This window comes from Dicentrarchus labrax, unplaced genomic scaffold (assembly GCF_905237075.1).
Source record: "Dicentrarchus labrax unplaced genomic scaffold, dlabrax2021, whole genome shotgun sequence".
Taxonomy (NCBI): Eukaryota; Metazoa; Chordata; class Actinopteri; family Moronidae; genus Dicentrarchus; species Dicentrarchus labrax.
The window spans coordinates 22,480,310-22,498,161 of NW_026136710.1; the positions used below are offsets into that span (position 1 = coordinate 22,480,310).

The window sequence follows — 17,852 nt, forward strand, 5'->3', positions numbered from 1 at the left end:
ACAAAAAAGGAACAAATGCAGAAATCAGAAAATAAATACAACAAAATCAGGTTGTTGTGTTTTTAAATGGGAAATTATAACATTTAATCTATCCTTTTTTTGTGCTTTTAATTTGAAAGATTTAATATATAAAAAGAGTAAACTATATATATAAGTATATTCTATTGTGTGTCTCAAAATAATCTCAAAATAATGAGTTTCTCAATATTTTGAGATATTATCCAAAAATCGTGACTTTGTCATACTAAGTCATTATTTTGAGAAGGTTTCTCCTTATAATGACTGGCAGAATAATGTTTTACCTTACATCGGCGGAAATGGGCTTCTACAGTGTTCTGTAAGAACGACATTTTTGAATAAAACATTTCCCAAATAAAACCATAACGTTTGCAATGAGCTGAATTTTGGGCTCTTCACATTCAATATGCAGAATAACCTGTTGGCCGCCAGAGGGCGCTCCGGGTCCAACGCTCGCTGTTTACGTCACATAAAGTCGTCACATGACTGTCGGTGGGCAAACACAACAGGAAGAGAGTTTCCTCTTTGTTGCTGTAAGTATTTTTCATTTTATTACAGTCAGAAGGTGTCAGGTGAGCAGCTCGGTGCTCCAGGTGGTAGCGTGGATGTTAAAGAACGTTGCTCGGTTTTCGCCGGTTGCAGGTTTTGTTTCCCGGCGGTACGTGTTGTTGTTTTGCGCGAAGAAACCGAACTACAATAAAAATTCCGCCAATTGAAGATAATCCTGTACATCAACCGAGGTACGTAAATATTAAGCCACGACTTCAGGCATTTTGTGTATAAAGGCGATCCGCATGTTAACTCGGCGCATATATCCAACAGTCCAAGTATCGTTTAAAGTCGTCAGAAGATAAAATCGTTGGTTACGGTGGTACACGTCGTTACGGCGAGAAGCAACTAACTGGAGCTTCTGTGACATTAACATGTAACAGTAATCTCCTGACTTTATCTAATGTTTGCTGAGGTGTACAGTGAGTGCAACAGAAACTGTGTGTCCAGTTTTCTGAGATTCTTGAATGGAGTCTGGCTCGAAGGTTTTTTAGCAACTGAAAGCGGAAGGAATCAAAACTACTCACTGCACAACCCGTTAGATTGAGACAGACATCATTTAGCTTTAGGCTTTTAATAAAGTTACAGCAGTTTACATAGTTCATGCTTCTTACAAGTTACTGCCGTATTTTAAAGCTACTTTTATTTTTAAAGCTGCAGTAGGTAACTCTTATAAAAAATAACTTTTTGTCATATTCACTGAATCTTTCACTTTATCCTGACAGTAGAACATGAGACAGACAATCTGTGAAACAATCAGGTTCCTCTGGCTCCTCCTAGCGAGAATCCACCGGGCCTGAATGAAAACAACCAATCAGAGCTGAGAAATATATAAAGATGCTTTGGGATGGAGGTTTGAAGATAGTTGATTCCCAGCATTGGTATGTGACGCCGTGGGAATGAGACTCAATCAGCTATCTGTCTTGGCTCTGATTGGTTGTTTTCGTTCAGGTTTCATCAAATATGACGTAATGAATGAAGTCATTTTATTAAAATGAGCTACTGCAGCTTTAAGCTGTTATGTTATTGATCGATTAGTTAGGACTGTAGGTGAAGATTTCTAATGTTGTCGGTGTAAAATAAAATGAACTGGCCTGGTATTGTGATGTTAGTAGCCCAATATAAACAATGTGATGAGGTTTGGGTGCTTTATTCTATTTTTTAAGAAAAAACGTCAAATTCTCTGCTTTCAGTTTCTCCAATGTGAATATGTTCTGCCTTCTTTAGTCCTCTATCTTTGGGTTGAGGACAAAACAAGACAGGCTTTGGGAAACATTTTTGTTTTTATTTTAAAACATTTTTCTGCATTTTCTGACATTTTATCGACTAAACAACTAATCCATTAATCTAGGAAATGATCAACAGTAAAGAGTACAGTGTCCATGTTTTAAAATTCTATCCGATACTGCCTTAAATGTGGTATCAGTGCACTGATCCAATATCACATAATTTATTAGCCCTGAAACGGGACCCTGCTACGTCCTAGCACTGTTCTGTTCACCATTTTCCTTCCCAGGATAGTGAAGTCATGGCATGCCTGACTCTGACAAAGGGTTTAACACGAGCCAGGAGATACAACAATGCTAGCACAATACAGGCTGGGTAGTGTACACTCATTATATATGTTTTTATAACTCACAGGTATCAGTTTGGTACTCGCTATAGGTCGATATGCAAAGTTCAGATATCTGAATCGGTATTGGAACATCTAATTAGAATATAGAATATAGAAAATAGCAAATAACTGAAATGAATATGGTTTGCATTTGGGAAATGTTGAAATATTCTCATAGAGCTTTAAGGAATACATTGCAGGACATAATTACTTGTATAAGAGGGATGTGCTTTGCTGTGCAGGTTTAACACTGCTGTTGTATTGCTCTTCATGTGAGGTGTGATTTAAAAACAACCAAAAAGGTATTGAATGAGATTAGGTTGGACTTTATTAGGGCTGCAACTAACTTTACCTCATTATTTTCATTATCAATGAATCTGTTGATCATTTTCTTGATTAATCGATTAGTTGTTTGGTCTATAAAATGGTGAAAAATGTCGAGCACTGTTTCCCAAAGCCCAAGCTGAGAATTTGATTATGAAAATAGTTGTGGTTACTTTACCACAGTGGTTAGGGTTGGTTAGGGTATGTTCATGAATATGTTCATGAATATATTCTACAGTTGAAATACTTCACAAACTGTCTGTAGGCGGACTATCAAACTAAAGTATAACCATTGATTAACTGTCTGATCATTGCAGACGTATAGGTGTAACTGGATGATTGTAGGAGACGCTGTACAAACAGGTCTGTTCTTGCTGATTGGCTGTAAATGAACAGGAAAACTGTATTGTATATAACTGTATTATACAGGGTCAGAGGTCACCATGGGGTCAGCAGTGGAGAGGACAGACGAACACGTGAGAGAGTATCTGGTCTACCGCGGCTTCACCAGCACTCTCAAACACCTGGACAGCGAGGTTAAAGCCGACAAGGAGAAAGGCTTCAGGGTACGGCGTTTTAGACACACATTCTTTTAAAAAGGGATTATAATCTTTAGGTTTGTCTTTAATATGAAGTATCTTCGGTGTGCAGGTGGATAAGATCATCGATCAGCTGCAGCAGTTTGTCCAGAGCTTCGACCTGTTTGGTCTGAAGGAGTACTGGCTTTACCTGGACAGACGTCTGTTCTGCAGACTGGAGGACGTTTACAGATCCACAGTCAACAAGCTGAGAACCAGCCTGTACAGATACTACATCATCAACACCATCCAGGTAACACCCTGGAGAGAAATCCACAAACCAGACCGCATGTTTCTGAAACAGAGCAACAGTTAAAAACAACCCTCTCTTCGTCCTTCTAGAAAGGGAACCTGGAGAAGACTCAGGAGTTTTTCCAGAAGCAGGCGTTGGAGCTGCAGGGCCAGGCCGAGTGGCGCGATTGGTTCATACTGCCTTTCATCCCCGCTCCCGAGCAGAACCCCGCATTCTCTCCATACTTCTCCCGCCAGTGGGCCGACACCTTCCTGGTTTCACTGCACAACTTCCTGTCTGTCCTCTTCCAGTGTATGCATATCCTTCAGCTCAGTCCACTGCTGTGATGTTAACAGGGTTACAGTTCAGGTTTGCCACGGGTCTGGAAAGTGCTTGAAAGTGCTCAAATCTTTTTTTAATTTTCATTTTAGGAGGCATTTTATGTAAAAACATGCTCAAATTTTTTTTTTTTTTAACACATGACATGTTTTTTCCAAGTTCAAAACAATATATCCTCTGACCAGTAACAGATATTTAGTTATTGTTCACAATAAGTCAAGAAATAAGTTCTTACTGTATTTGCTGGGCCTAAAAATGATTTATCTGATATGCAGATTTGTGCATATTTAAGATAGATGTTGCAGAATTTGCTTACTTTAATGATTAAAAAATAAAAAGTCTATATCAATCTGGCAAAGTTTCATCCTGACGGAATAAAATAAGTTTTCCCTATTCTCCGGGTGGTGCTAGCCTTAACGTTCTGCTGCCTTCTAATTAAAGTAAACCTAAAGTCTTAGTACAGTACTGTCCTGGGTTAGACTGATATATGTGAAATGGAATTATAGGCCCTTAATATGAAAATAATTTGTCCAAATCCTAAAATGTATCATTATGAAAGAGTGGCAACCCTGTGGTTTAATTCATGTTGTAATGTACCTCTAAAACTGTAGAGGGCGCCACACTGATCCGCTCTTTTAAACTCTGGATTTGCTACTTTGTACTCCTTAACTGGTTTTCACCCCAGCCGGTCCTGCTGAGTTTTGATGCTGAAGTTCAGAAGACAACCAGCGTAACAGAAGAGAATGAACAGCTCCGCCAGCTGGTGAGAAGAAAACATACTTGTTAAAACATTCAACATGCAATATTTTTATATTCTTATAAATGCAGACTTCTGTTTAATGGTTCAACAGGTTCTATTCAACTTACTTTTAAAAAAAAGTCAGTTGAAGATTTAAATAGTTCCACTACTTATTTCTATATTTTATATCCATGGCCATGACAATGACATATACCAAGATTAGCTTTAAAAGTGACTTTAAAAAGAGCCGTATTCCATCCGTCCACTTTCTGCCGCTTATCCGGGCCCAGCTCGCAGTGGCAGCAGGCTAAGCAAGGTAGTCCAGACGTCCCTCTCCCCAGCTCCACCAGGTGTATTTTGATCAGAGACTGAGCAACTCTCACAGAAATGAATGGAGGGATTTAAGACCCATTAAATATTTTAAAGATTAAATTTGGTTTGATCATTTGTTTTAAAATGCTCGACGATTTAGTGAGAAGATCCTTAATCTTTTAAAAGTGTCATTGTTTCTCACTTGTGATCATTAGACTCAAAAAGAACAATTTAATTTAAAAGAACCATTTAGCCTTTTTTTTTTTTAAATGTCCCAACAGTCCTGAAGTGAAATGATTTGGAACAGTCTTAAGCTGAGGTTTGGTTCGATGGTATTGGGGTATAATTCTTCTTGCTGTTGTATCTGACCTGTCTGTCTCGTCTTATCCCGTCCAGCTGTTTGCCCTGCAGACAGAGAGTCGGGACCAGAGAGACGGAGACGAGATGGTCCACCACAAGCTGCCGGTGTACGTCCAGAACATGGACCGACTTGGAGACACTGAGCTGTGAGACATTAACATCACTGTCTTTACTGATGACTGACTGCAACTAAGATGGCTGCCATTCTGTTGCTTTTTTAAATGTTAAATGTGTTGACTTGATTTAAAAGACAACGTAATGCTTTTAACCAAAGTTTTTACTGGACCAGGAGTTGATACTTTTCTGATCTGATCTCACTGAGCTCGGGGGGGTTTGGCACTTCTTTGATGTACTCAAGATGGTTGCCATGCTTTGAATGAAATGAAAGTATTGTGCTTCCGATGTATTAGAATCTCTGGATGTAAACCGCTACAACAGAGATACATTAGCTGGTATAAACAAAGGTCTGGTTTTATATCAGATTACGCACTTATCTGTATTATGTGTTGTTACAGATGACAGCCATCTTAAATCTTCTCTCTTAAAGGTCTTTCAAAATGTTATCCAGAGAATCCATCCATTGCAATATTGTCATTTTCATCCTGAAGGGGTTTTTTCTTACCACCAAACACAGGACAGACGCATCAGTTGTTTCTGATTTTAGCACTTTAGCATGCTAGCTTGTTGTTCAGTTTTACCTCACTGCATTGACTGACTGCATTTGTTTTACTGGTATTTTATTTTAAAGGTTTCACTATGAAGTCTAATATGCCAATTGTATGGAATAGAATTCTTTGTTTGGTTAATGTTAGGAAATAACCTGGCTAACCTCCGGCTAAATGAAGGGTGCCAAAGTTCTTTGCTAATGCCACTGAAAAGTAAAAAAAAATATGAGTCCTGACATTTACAGATTCTGAGGATAAAGTCTGAAATTCTTAGTAATGACAGAAATGAAAAACAAGAATTCTCAATTATTTCATCTTTTCAATCTCATTAATCCATTCCTCCTAAGCCTCACCCATTACATTTCCATTTTGCAACAGTTGAGCAAGCCTCGGTCAACTTTCTCCTTTCCTGTACATAGACATGCTATCTACGTTAAAGACAACCACATTTTGAAGATGGTTAAAAGATAAAAGTGACATATAGTCACATCTTCAGTTAGCTAATGTTATCAAAATGCTAGCTAACTAATGATTGTCGTAAATTAGCTAGTTAGCGAGCATTTTGCTTACATTAGCTATTCAATGTAACTAACTAGCTAACTATTTAAATTTGCTAGCTAGTTAGCTAACGTTTTGCTAACATTAGCTAACTTAAAGATGTGACTACTTACTATTACTACTGTTACTGGATTACGTAGCATTGATTCGTTCTGGTGTTAATGGTCTTCTGTAGAAACGGCTGTATCAAGAGAAGAAAACATAATGAGGAGGAAGAAATGTGAGGAAGTTTTAGTAGGAAGTGAAGTTGTATAGCTACAGGCTGTCATTCAGAGACCTCATATATCTTCATCACAGAATCACTTTTAATAGATTTTTTAGGTACTTCAAGCAGACAAAACTGCTGAGTTATTTTATGTGTTAATTCATATAAAAGATATATTTTAAAAGCTTTTAACTAACTTATTGTTAATGATACAGTATTTATGATATTTTTACACTGTGTGCTGTGATGCAGTTGATGTTGCCAAATAAACAATTCACCTTATGAATTGTAGTTTCGTGTCAGTACAATCCATTTTTTTTTTTTTTTTAATTTTCACTCCGAGTTTTCACATGCTGACGGAGGACTGACTGCGCTGACAAATACAGTACGCTCTAAAATTAATATGACTAATCGGAAACTTAATTACACAGTAAAACATAATTAGATTTCGAGCATAGAATTTCATTTTAAATTATTGGTAGGCCGGTAGGTAAAAATTAATATTAAACATCCAGAGTGTAACATTTAGGAGGATCTATTGGCGGAAATGGAATATAATATTCATAGGAATGTGTATAATCAAATGAAAACAAAAATCATGGTGTTTTTGTTATCTTAGAATGAGGGTACAGAGTCTGCCATCTTGAACTGTTTCTACAGTAGCCTAGAATAGACAAACCAAACATTGTATCTGTAGATGGTGCCTTTTACATTTTTTGTGAATTTTGCGGCCACTGTAATTTCTGCAACACGCCTGGAAAGAAACTGGTATTCAAATGGTTGCAATCTGCAACTTCACCACTAGATGCCCCTAAATCCTACACACTAGTGTCCTTTTTAAGTTGAAGTGATTTAAAAGAACATTGTGTTTGGGAGAGTCCCGAATCTAGCCACAGGTACAGCCAGTAGGTTCTTGTCTGAGGACCTCAGGCTGTTGAGGTGGGAAGCAACTCTGAGATATAATCTGAAGCTGTAACGTCCTACAATCTCAATTGCTGAAAAAAATGAGTAACCCAGTGTAGTGATGCTAAAAGCTTTATGTTCTCCTTTCTGGCTTTAGTTAAAAGTCTAGCAGCTGCATTCTGTACTTAAAGTCCAGTGCATTAGTCTAGTCCTGAGGAAACAGGTGACAAAATGAAAATTTCTAAATTTTTAAACCAATTGTGGAAATATTTCTTAGATGGTAAAACTAGATCTGGGTTGCTAATGAAAAATGCTTTAATCTTGAAATCATAAAAAACAGCTTTCATACCACAGACACAAATTTGGTCAACAGCAGGGTTCTCTCAGGCAGCTGCACAAGTGATAGCAGTATGCAGTACACTGATTTCTGCCAGGTTGGACACCAGAATTTCAGTTGATCTTTGACCCCCAAATATCAAAACGTGGATTCAGGTTCTCGGTATTACGGCGGAAGTTATGGCGGTTACAATTTTACTGTTGACAGGAATGATGGAGAAGTTAATTTTGTGTATTTTCAGTATTTGATTGGTAGGACAAAAAGCAACACTAGGATCAAAACCTAATACAGAGTTTGGTGTCATCAGCATAGTAATAAATACTGTGCTTGCAAATAATATTAATAATAAACATTTACAGTCTGTTCTTCAAAGAAGCCTTCAAAATAGCCTAAAAAGTCGTGATCAGAAATGGCTCTGAAATGTTTGTTTAACATGGAATATGTAAAAAGATATGTAACAATATATACAAAATATCCAAAAGAAATAAAGAAAAGTAGGGATGCACGATATGGAGTTCAATAATTACCTGCCTCTTATGGCCGATACCAATAAGATATAATTTCATGTTCTTGTATTTTGTATAAGTTCATAACCTGTAGTTTATGCACTCCTGAGGGTAAGAAAGGCTAAGAGGTAGTGAGCAAAGATGGACGATTTAATATTTCTGTCCTAACCAAATCTAACTGACATCATTATTGTTAACACAACAACAAACAGTTTTGACTATTTAAATGTTCATTTATTGTTTCTTGTACATCAAGTACATCAAAAACTTCACAAACATACTTTGGCCTTTATATAACATAAAACAGAACATAAATTAAAAGTAGATTATTATTATTATTATTATTATTATTATTATTTATATTATCGACTAATAATTTCTCTGCCCTGATAAGTATTGTGCATCCCTACATAAAACCAACTGACAGCTTAGAATGTAACAGCATAAAAAGTTGTGGACAGACACAAAATAAAACTCACCAAAACCATCTTTGTTAGCCTTTCTACTTTTCCAACAACCACCAACTCTGGTTTGGTGGAAATAAAACCTTAATTCACCAACGTAGATGAAGAAAAACAGCAGTTTCAATTGCTCTACTCAGTTGGAAGCAGAGGAACTCTCAAGCACTAACAAGCACGGCCAGACTGGTTCTGTAAACAAACCACAGAGAGGCTGCGATAGCAACACAGACAGAGGAAGTGTGCTGTCATTCTCTGCTCAGGACAGCATGACTCCGCTATATCTTTACATAGCAAATAGTTGTTTGCTGCTATATTGTTTTATATATATATATATATATATGTGTAACCTTTAAGAAACCACCCCACCACTTGTTTGTGCCAACGTTAAACCTCCAACACGTCACTGAGGTAAGTGAAGTCCTTTTGCATGAAAAACCACCTGTGCCATGCTGTATCACAGGCTCTGACAATAGCTGCACGGTGAGCTACAGCAGAGACTCTATACAAAATTGACATACAAGGTGCACGTTATAAAAATCCTTTTTAAAAACTACTGCTACTTACAGAGCCGAACACATTCCAGACTCTCACATTCTGTCCTTTCACTGCAGTACGGGAAAGAAAACCATATTAAACCGTATTTCTGTAGCATTTGTACAACTTTTATTAGAGCCAGCAGGAATGAGATGACAGAAATTGATGGGAACGAGAGATGAGGAACAACGTGTAACAAAGGTCCAAGGCCAGACTTGAAGCAATGATGTTGCGGTTCATGTTCAGCACCATCCACTTTTAAGGCAACCAGGGCGCCTCATGTTACATTGTCTTTAGTGTTGCTTGGCAGCATCTTTGTCTATTACCTTAATGGCATGATTGCCGATGTCTTCTAGTCCATCCGACGTGTTTGTCTTTGATGTTGTCTTCCCTCATTTCTTTCAAATGTAAAGTCATAGATTTCCTCTACAAGAAAACATTAAAGACTCAATTTAAAACAGCAAATAGTGAATAAGCACTAGAACTTTGATGCACAAATATGAACTGTTGACCAATAGCAATCTGCCTTGAAAGTGCTGACCTGTAAAGTGCTAACTTGAATAGCCACTATGACTGACTAGTGGCTAGCATATTAGCAGTTAGCCTGCCAGCTACGGATAGTTACTAACTAGCTTTACCACCACCTATTTCACAAGGACACACTGATGGAACTATGCACCTTTCAATTAAATAATTTGCATAAAACCAGGTGGATGGAATCACCAGAAATTTAAAAAAGGAAAAATGAAATATATTATTGCAGAAAAGTTTTTACGCTTGGAAAAGTGGAAAAGTTGGTGTATGGGTAAAATACACCCCTATAAAGTGCAATGGAAACAAACTTTGAAAACAAATTATGACTCACATGCAGCATGTGACTGAAATGTCCACTGATAGGAGAGGTTCTTCAGTCACTTTAACTGCAATGGTTTAACGGCACCCAACTGGAGAATTAGTGCACAACTCCTAATATTCCCATAGCGGGATTGGATGGAACCTGGATGTGAATTGATTTGCATTTTCTTTTGTCTGCAATTTCTATTTTCTGACGAGGCAAATGTGCAGGAGCTAATCTTTTGCCTAAAAATTGGGCAACAAACATGGGCAAATGTACCATACAAAACTTCATCGCTGACACAAATGGAACCTTATATTTTATGAGGTTCAAGTCTGCTTAGGATACTCACAAAAGCATTGCAGTTTACCTATTATATAGTGCAAAGGGAACGTCCCTCCAAACCTTTTATGTTGGTCTGTATTTCTGTTCTGCTATTGGCTTCTGGTGGCTTCCTGCTAGTCCTGAATATCCTGTTCCATAGTGAAGTTATTCTCCTACTTATTAAGCTTGTAGCAGCTTTGGGGGGATGCTAAAATGTGATAACCTGACTCTGTCAGATGTTATCTTGGAAGTCTGTCTGAATCTGAAGCCGGTCGGAGAATCTGATATAACTAGCAGCTAGCAGCATAATCACGATTTTGTGATCTTGTGAGTCTAGCTGCCTCGCAAGGTTAACAAACGGAGGGGCATCCTCCAAAAGTGTGACTTCATTACAGCTCAGATTCATTTTGTACTCAGTCAGTGCTTTGTTGTTATACTTCCTCACTTTCTGGTCTCTCCGCCTTCCTAGGGACTTGGTGTCGAGCCAGCGCGCTGTCAGCACCGCCACCACTCCTTCCAGAAACTTCTTCTCTACATTCCTACCACAGGGCAGACGCACTCCAGGGAAACTGCCTCAGTTCACCACCGGGTCATCACCAAGCCAGGTAGCAGTGGGCAGGAAGGACCCAGCGACCAATCCGGTGAGACCAAGTCTAGTGTTTAAAAGTTCAGTGGGATTGAAAACAGGAAATTGAATATCTTTGAGGTCACGACAGCCACTAAATTCCAAAGTTTCCACCACAACTGGTGGGATGTTTGACAGAATTGTTTTCATGTGTGACCAATCAGCAGCCACAGAGCTGGCGCATGTTCAGCTGCAGTTCCTCTAATGTCCTCTAGTTGCCTCTCCAAGAAAATGTTGACTGTATTGACTGTAAGTTAAAGGGAATGAAACTTCAAACCCTGAATCTGTGTGAAGCCTGCTAGAAAGCAAGTACTGAACTGACCATCTCCCATTGGCTGGTTTGATTGGGTATGCTTTGATTGACAGGTGTCAACGCCTCACCCCTTTGCCCTGAGGAGGCATGGCCTTTCCAGGCTTTAAAACGTCCCTTCAGAAGCCTGTGGAAGGCTACACAGATGTTCCAATTGCTTTTCTACAAGTTATGGCTGTAATCTTTTATTGGCAGCCATATTGGAGGTTATCAGTATTGTGAGTGGCTGACAGAGTTCTGACCTGTGATCATCTTCTGTATCTCTGTCTTTTCTAGCCTGCAAAGTCAAAAGAGGCAGTCCAACCTAAGGAAGTGAAGCCAGTTTACAGCCAGGCATCAACTAGTGAACCTGTGAGCTCCCAGTCCCAACAGTCAACAAACCAGTCAACAAACCAGCCTGCAAGCCAGTCAACACATCCCAGACACAAGAGAATCCAGGATCATGAGAAAGAGAGAAAGGAGCTTTTCTCCAAACCACCATCACAGGTACCTGAAGGGGGAAATTGAGCATTGAAGCTGTGGTCACACATTTGACATTTTTGTAAATAAGCATATTTGCTTTATTGGGGAGTGCAAGATAATACCGCTCTCATGTATGTAGAGCCGGGAGGTCATTAGCTTAGCTTAGCATAGCATAAAGACTGGAAGCAGGAGGAAACCGCTAGCCTAGGTCTCTCCAAAGTTAAAAAATACATACTGCCAACACCTTCAAACCTCACCTAAACTAAATGTAAAAATGAGTTGTTGTGGTTTGTGGAGCGTGCTGGTTGGTTGGACAACAGCTGGGTGTAGTGACTTACATGCTATAAATACATCCCCTTGAAAAACCTGTATTAATTATTTCCTGAGTATGACTGTGCTAGCAGGCTCGCTTTGGCTAACTGGCAGCAAGCCAGCTAGTTTAGTGTGCACTGACAACATCCCTCCATGTGTTATCTTCAGACACCAGAGAAGAAGGGGGAGGCGGGGGAGGTAGAGCCTCTTGCGGAGACCTCCAGTGAACCTCCTGAGGGGAGGGAGGAGGGAGGAGGTCTGTCAGCAGAACAGCCTTTCATCAAACTCAGCCAGGAGGAATATGGAGAACACCACTCTTCCATCATGCACTGCAGGTCTGCCTCCAACGTAACTGGTCAAACTAGGGTGATGGACCCTAAAGTGCTCGGTATATTCGCTGTTGTGTCCTGAGATAACTTCTGTTATGAATTGGCGCTATACAAATAAAATTGAATTGAATTGAATTGTTGCCGACCTGTCGCACGACAATGTGACGTCACGGGAGCGCCGTAACTATTTATACTTGCGCGTGGTGGTCGCGACACTAGTTGCAGTCTTCTCCTGAACAGAGGTGTCACTACTGAGGAAAGGCTACCGACTTTGCTATTTCTACGCACTAGAAGAAGAAAATGTTTTGGTTTTTTTTCAAAATCGGTCGCGGAGGTTCTTCCAAATTTTCCAGTTTAAGGCCTCCTCTTTTCCAACATTCATGGCGATTTCTCACCATTAATTCTGGCACCTCTGGGCATCCCTGTGTTCCTTCATTGAAGGGTCGTACAGATCGTCCATCTTCCTGTTTCTGCTTTGGGGTGCTCAGCTGAGAAAAAAAAAAGAAAAAAAGAGTGGTGCGTGACCTCGCGCAACTGGGCCAAAATCCTAGCACGCCAGCGAGATCTACGTAATTTTGATGTCACGTTGTCGCGCGACAGGTCGGCAACGGCGAGTATACCAAGCGCTTAATCCTTCCTTCTCATAATAGGTCACATGTATATGAGTCTGCTTGGTTTCTGAACACCATCTTCTCTTCTCATCCATCTGTCCCTCTGTTTTCCAGGGTTGACTGTTCTGGTCGCCGGGTTGCCAGTTTGGATGTAGACGGAGTCATCAAGGTGAATCTGCGTCATTTATCTTTAGGGCATTGTATTAACATAGACAGTAAGAAAAACATCCATATTGTTACTACTGTTTATAACTAATTGAAACACATAGTTAAGCCTTCTTCCTCCTCCTCCTCCTCTTCCTCCTCCTCTTCCACAGGTGTGGTCGTTCAACCCCATCATGCAGACCAAAGCCACCATCATGTCTAAGTCTCCTCTGCTATCTCTGGAGTGGGCCACCAAACCCGACAGACTGGTATGTACTGAGTACAGAGATACTGACAGTCTTAATAAGGTTTGTATTAATGCATTAACTTAATAAAGTAAAGAGCATTTACGCAATCGTCAATAAACTGCTGTGCTCAGGAAATAACCTCATTACTAAAATGACACATTAATCCTGTGAGAAATTCTACAGTTTCTCTACAAAAAAAAAATCCTTGGTCATATTCTGTCTTTAAATGTTATACACCGATCAGCCAAAGCATTGTGAGCACTGACAGGTGAAGTGAATAACACTGATTATCTGGTTATCATGGCACCTGTCTGTGGGTGGGATATATTACACAGCAAGTGAAGATTTGATGCAGCCGAGCTACTGTAGCTCAATTTGCTGAAATCAGATTGTTATTCTCAGTGTCTGACAACATTATGGAAAGGATCTCTACAGAGATAGACCCTTTGTTTAACCAGAAACAGTCGTAATATCACTGGACTCCATAGACAAAAATGGTAATTTCATTATTTGAAACTTTATTCAGAGTGGAAAGAAACAAAATAAAACTCACCAAAACAGTCTTTGTCAGGGGACGTTCAGATGTTGCGTCTGGAAACTGCAGCCACGTTTCATTCTGTTATCCAAGGGCTTGGGACGTTGTGCTACTGTCACGCCTGTCATTCCTAATAATATATTTGTGTATGCAAAAGATGCAACAATGGAAGTGTTTCCACTGTTCCAACAATCACCAGCTCTGATTTGGTTGAAATAAATCCTTAATTCACTGATGTAGTTGATAAAAACAGCAGTTTCAGACGCTCTATTCAGCTGCACACTGAGCACACCGGCTATGGAAACAAACCACAGAGAGGCTGTGATAGCAACACAGGCAGAGGGAGAGTGACATCATTCTCTGCTAAGGACAACATGACTATATAATTATTAATTTATATTAATAATAATAGTTTTAAATCTCATATTTATAACCTTAAAACTTTTAGGTGTTAACATAAAACACCTGTACAAATATATACATTACACAAAACTGTAAAGAAGGAAAACCAAGACAAACATACAGATAAAGCATGGCACAAGTTAAAACACTACATTTTAGGGTTAAGACTTGGGTTTTAGGTAAGGTTATGTCAGGTTTGCCTATGTTAGGCATGTAGCAATTAGGTTTAAGTCTACAGGTAATTAATGTAAGTCAAAGAAAAGATAAGAAAAACAAGTTTCTTTGTGTGTCAGTTATTACTAGGCAGCGGTGTTGGCACAGTGCGGCTGTATGATACGGACGCCAAGAAGAATCTCTATGAGATGAACATCGACGAAACTCATCCACGGTAAGCCTGTGTCTATCTGGTGTACAGTATTGTAACTGCACTGAGTGCAGGATTGTGAAATGATGTAATGTTGGAGGACCTCCACTTATGATACAAGTACAAAAACACTTTATACTATACATACACCAGAGATGTGTGAACACTATGCTTGAGATTTGCATTTTATCCCGTGGCAATAAATAATATCCGTTGTTAAAGTACAAACTCTGATAATACTAATATCCCTCCTGTGTCTCTCAGTATCTTGTCTTTAGCCTGCAGTCCCAGCGGTTCGTCGTTTGTCTGTTCAGCTGCAGCTCTCAGTCGATCTGGGAGCTCCGATTCTGTCCCTCGACTTCCTATCCCTGTGTCAGGACAGCTGCTGCTGTGGGACACCAAGACTGTCAAACAACAGGTAATTATCCAGCCAGTTCAGTAACAGTTATTATGATACTAAGTAGTAAGTAGCAGTAAAGAGTACCCTACTGATTTTGCACTAACTGGCTATAAAGGATCAAAATCCATGCAGCAGAACCAGAGATATTGTCTGTTTTATTTCACGCATTCGTCTTGCCTGTCAAAATCTGGTGCCTGAAATGACCCACAATGCAATCGTTCTAGTTTCAGTTTGCAGTCAGAGTAGCATTGACTAATCACGGTTGAGCAGGCTTTGTTTGTGTGCAGGTTAACTGTTCTTGTGGAGATCAAAAGAGGCGGAACGCATTGGCCAAAATTTGCTTAGATTAGTGTTAGCATTAGCATGAGTTAGCATTAGCATTAGCATTAGCGTATAGATTTCCTGTGGCTGTGGTATAATCAGTGTCCTGTCTGTCCCTCAGCTCCAGTTCTCTTTAGAACCTGAACCCGTAGCCATTAACTGCACAGCCTTCAACCACAATGGAAACCTGCTGGTGACCGGAGCTGCTGACGGAGTCATCAGACTGTTCGGTCAGTGTTTATCTGGGACACAACATCATTGTTTTTGTTGTAGATTCTTCTGTTGACTGTTTATGATCTCTTACACTGTAGAATCTCAGAAATGAGAATGAGCCGTTTTTCATCTATAGACACTGCGGTTCGCCTTCCATGGAGTCCGCCATGTTGAACCTCCATGTTTCTACAGTAGCCCGATCTCATTCCCAGGTCGTCAAATATACAGATGTGAACCATGTTCAGTTAGTTGTAATCTGCAACTTCACTTCAAGATGCCACTAAATCCTACACACCGGTTCTTTAAGTTAGTTTAGTATTGATAGCAAAATGATTGCTAACTGGCTATCTAATTTACATCGGTTGTTAGTTATCTAGCTTTTATCTTTTAACCGCCTTCCAAAACATAATACACTGTACTCTGAATTCTCTGCTGTAGATATGCAGCGGTATGAGAGCGCTATGAGCTGGCGAGCTCACGATGGAGAAGTTTACAGCGTGGAGTTTAGCTACGATGAAAACACCGTCTTCAGCATCGGAGAAGATGGCAAGGTGTGTGTGTGTGTGTGTGTGTGTGTGTGTGTGTGTGTGTGTGTGTGTGTGTGTGTATTTTGTGGAAAATCCATGATGGTGACAGAATTATTACAATCCTAAAAATGTCTTTTAAATCTTTTTGAAATCGTTTTTTAATGTTGCAGCGTAGCAGTTTTGAGTTAAGTGATTTAAATGTGTGTGTTTGTGTGTTCAGTTCATCCAGTGGAACATCCATCGGTGTGGGGTGAAGCAGTCGGAGCAGGTCTTACCTCAGGATGCCACAGGGCCCTTCGTCCTGTCAGGGTACAGTGGATACAAACAGGTAAGCAGTGTATGTTTAGATCGAAGACTACTGTAACTTTATATTTGATGGATTGCTGATGAACACTGGGTAAAAGTTGAAATTGATGAAATAAAATAAGTGTAATGACTGAATTTGTGAATGAACTCTTGTTCAGGTTCAGGTTCCTCGAGGTCGGCTCTTTGCTTTTGACTCTGAAGGACAACACGTCCTGACCTGTTCCAACACCGGAGGACTTATATACAGAGTAAATTCACCTTCTTCCTCACATAAGCACTCTCATCCACACTGAACTGCTCTGACTTTAAATTCAGATTCAGATCGATCAAAAGAAAAGTTTTATTTACAATAAATGTTATATTTTAATTTTGTCACCTCTCAATTCCCCTCTTCCAGCTGACCAATGGGGAGCCGGCTCTGGAGAACGTACTGTCACTGGGCGGGCACAAAGCACCGGTGGTGACAGTTGATTGGTGCTCTGCTGTGGACTGCGGCACCTGCCTGACGGCCTCCATGGATGGGAAGATCAAACTGAGCACGCTCCTGGCACAGAAGTCCTGAACGAAGACCTGCAAAGGTTTATAATAAACTGATTCACTGATAGAGATTATTCCAGAATGTAGTACAGTTTGTTGTGTTGATCATGAGCTGATACAAACTCACCAACCTGTTATAAATTCATATTAACATTAAAATCTCACTGAAGTTTCAGTGTAAAAGCATGTTTCTTTCTTAAAGCTGCTTTCATTGATTTTTCTAGGCCTCTAGGGGACAGAGGAAATCCAAAACAGTCCAAAAGACTGACAGCCCTGACATATCATCGCCTTATAAAGTTGTTGTGTTAGCTGGCAGCAGCCTAATTCCCCATGCAGCAGAGCAATGTTGTCATCCCATTGGAGTTGTGTTTCTCCAACACTGACTCTCCTTTTATCTCTGTGTTTGGTCTGCACCAATTCCTCCGAAGTTCACCAAAAACAAAAAGAGGACCACGGACTAGTTCCTTGCTCTACCTCCGACAGAAAAATAAAGTCATGTATGATACTCCCCAAATTAACAAGTACACAACATCTGAAAACATATGCCAACACACTGATTAACAAAACCCCCATTGTCACAGGTGGTAGTGCAACACAAAATGGGCCAAATTACCAAAAAGACTTAATTTCACAAAAATTTTACATTTTATCCCGACGAGCCCCCATTTGTCACAAGGCTGAACAAAGAAGGGGAGAACACATGAGTTGTAACTAAAAATATGTTGGTTTTTTTATTTTACATTACTAAAAGAGAAATTATAAGACAAACTAAATTCAACCAAACCAAGTCAAGGGAGAGTGCGACCCCCTTG

The 17,852-nt window shown here is 39.7% G+C and overlaps 1 protein-coding gene across 2 annotated transcripts; it reads left to right on the plus strand.

The window, feature by feature from the left end:
• The first annotated feature begins 465 nt into the window (after positions 1-465).
• On the plus strand, positions 466-17,226 carry wdr91 (WD repeat domain 91). 2 transcript variants are annotated; one of them, XM_051413514.1, is made up of 18 exons: positions 466-551; positions 2,936-3,072; positions 3,158-3,337; positions 3,427-3,633; positions 4,335-4,418; positions 5,103-5,212; positions 10,864-11,035; positions 11,606-11,815; positions 12,272-12,438; positions 13,158-13,212; positions 13,361-13,456; positions 14,666-14,760; positions 15,001-15,154; positions 15,579-15,687; positions 16,109-16,221; positions 16,418-16,525; positions 16,662-16,751; positions 16,901-17,226. In XM_051413514.1, the coding sequence occupies exons 2-18, from the start codon at positions 2,950-2,952 to the stop codon at positions 17,063-17,065; spliced, it is 2,238 nt and encodes a 745-aa protein (XP_051269474.1). In that variant the 5' UTR covers positions 466-551; positions 2,936-2,949; the 3' UTR covers positions 17,066-17,226. The 2 variants fall into 2 exon arrangements, with proteins under 2 accessions (XP_051269474.1, XP_051269473.1); XM_051413513.1 differs by lacking the exon at positions 466-551 and adding an exon at positions 570-758.
• The last annotated feature ends 626 nt before the right edge of the window (positions 17,227-17,852 follow it).

What these genes read in the sequence shown, in the direction of transcription:
- wdr91 (XM_051413514.1), top strand. Translation starts at nt 2,950, where the DNA reads ATGGGGTCAGCAGTGGAGAGGACAGACGAACACGTGAGAGAGTATCTG. An exon ending in ATGTAGACGGAGTCATCAAG is followed by an intron (nt 13,213 to 13,360) that starts GTGAATCTGCGT and finishes CCTCTTCCACAG; the next exon opens with GTGTGGTCGTTCAACCCCAT. An exon ending in CGGAGTCATCAGACTGTTCG is followed by an intron (nt 15,688 to 16,108) that starts GTCAGTGTTTAT and finishes TCTCTGCTGTAG; the next exon opens with ATATGCAGCGGTATGAGAGC.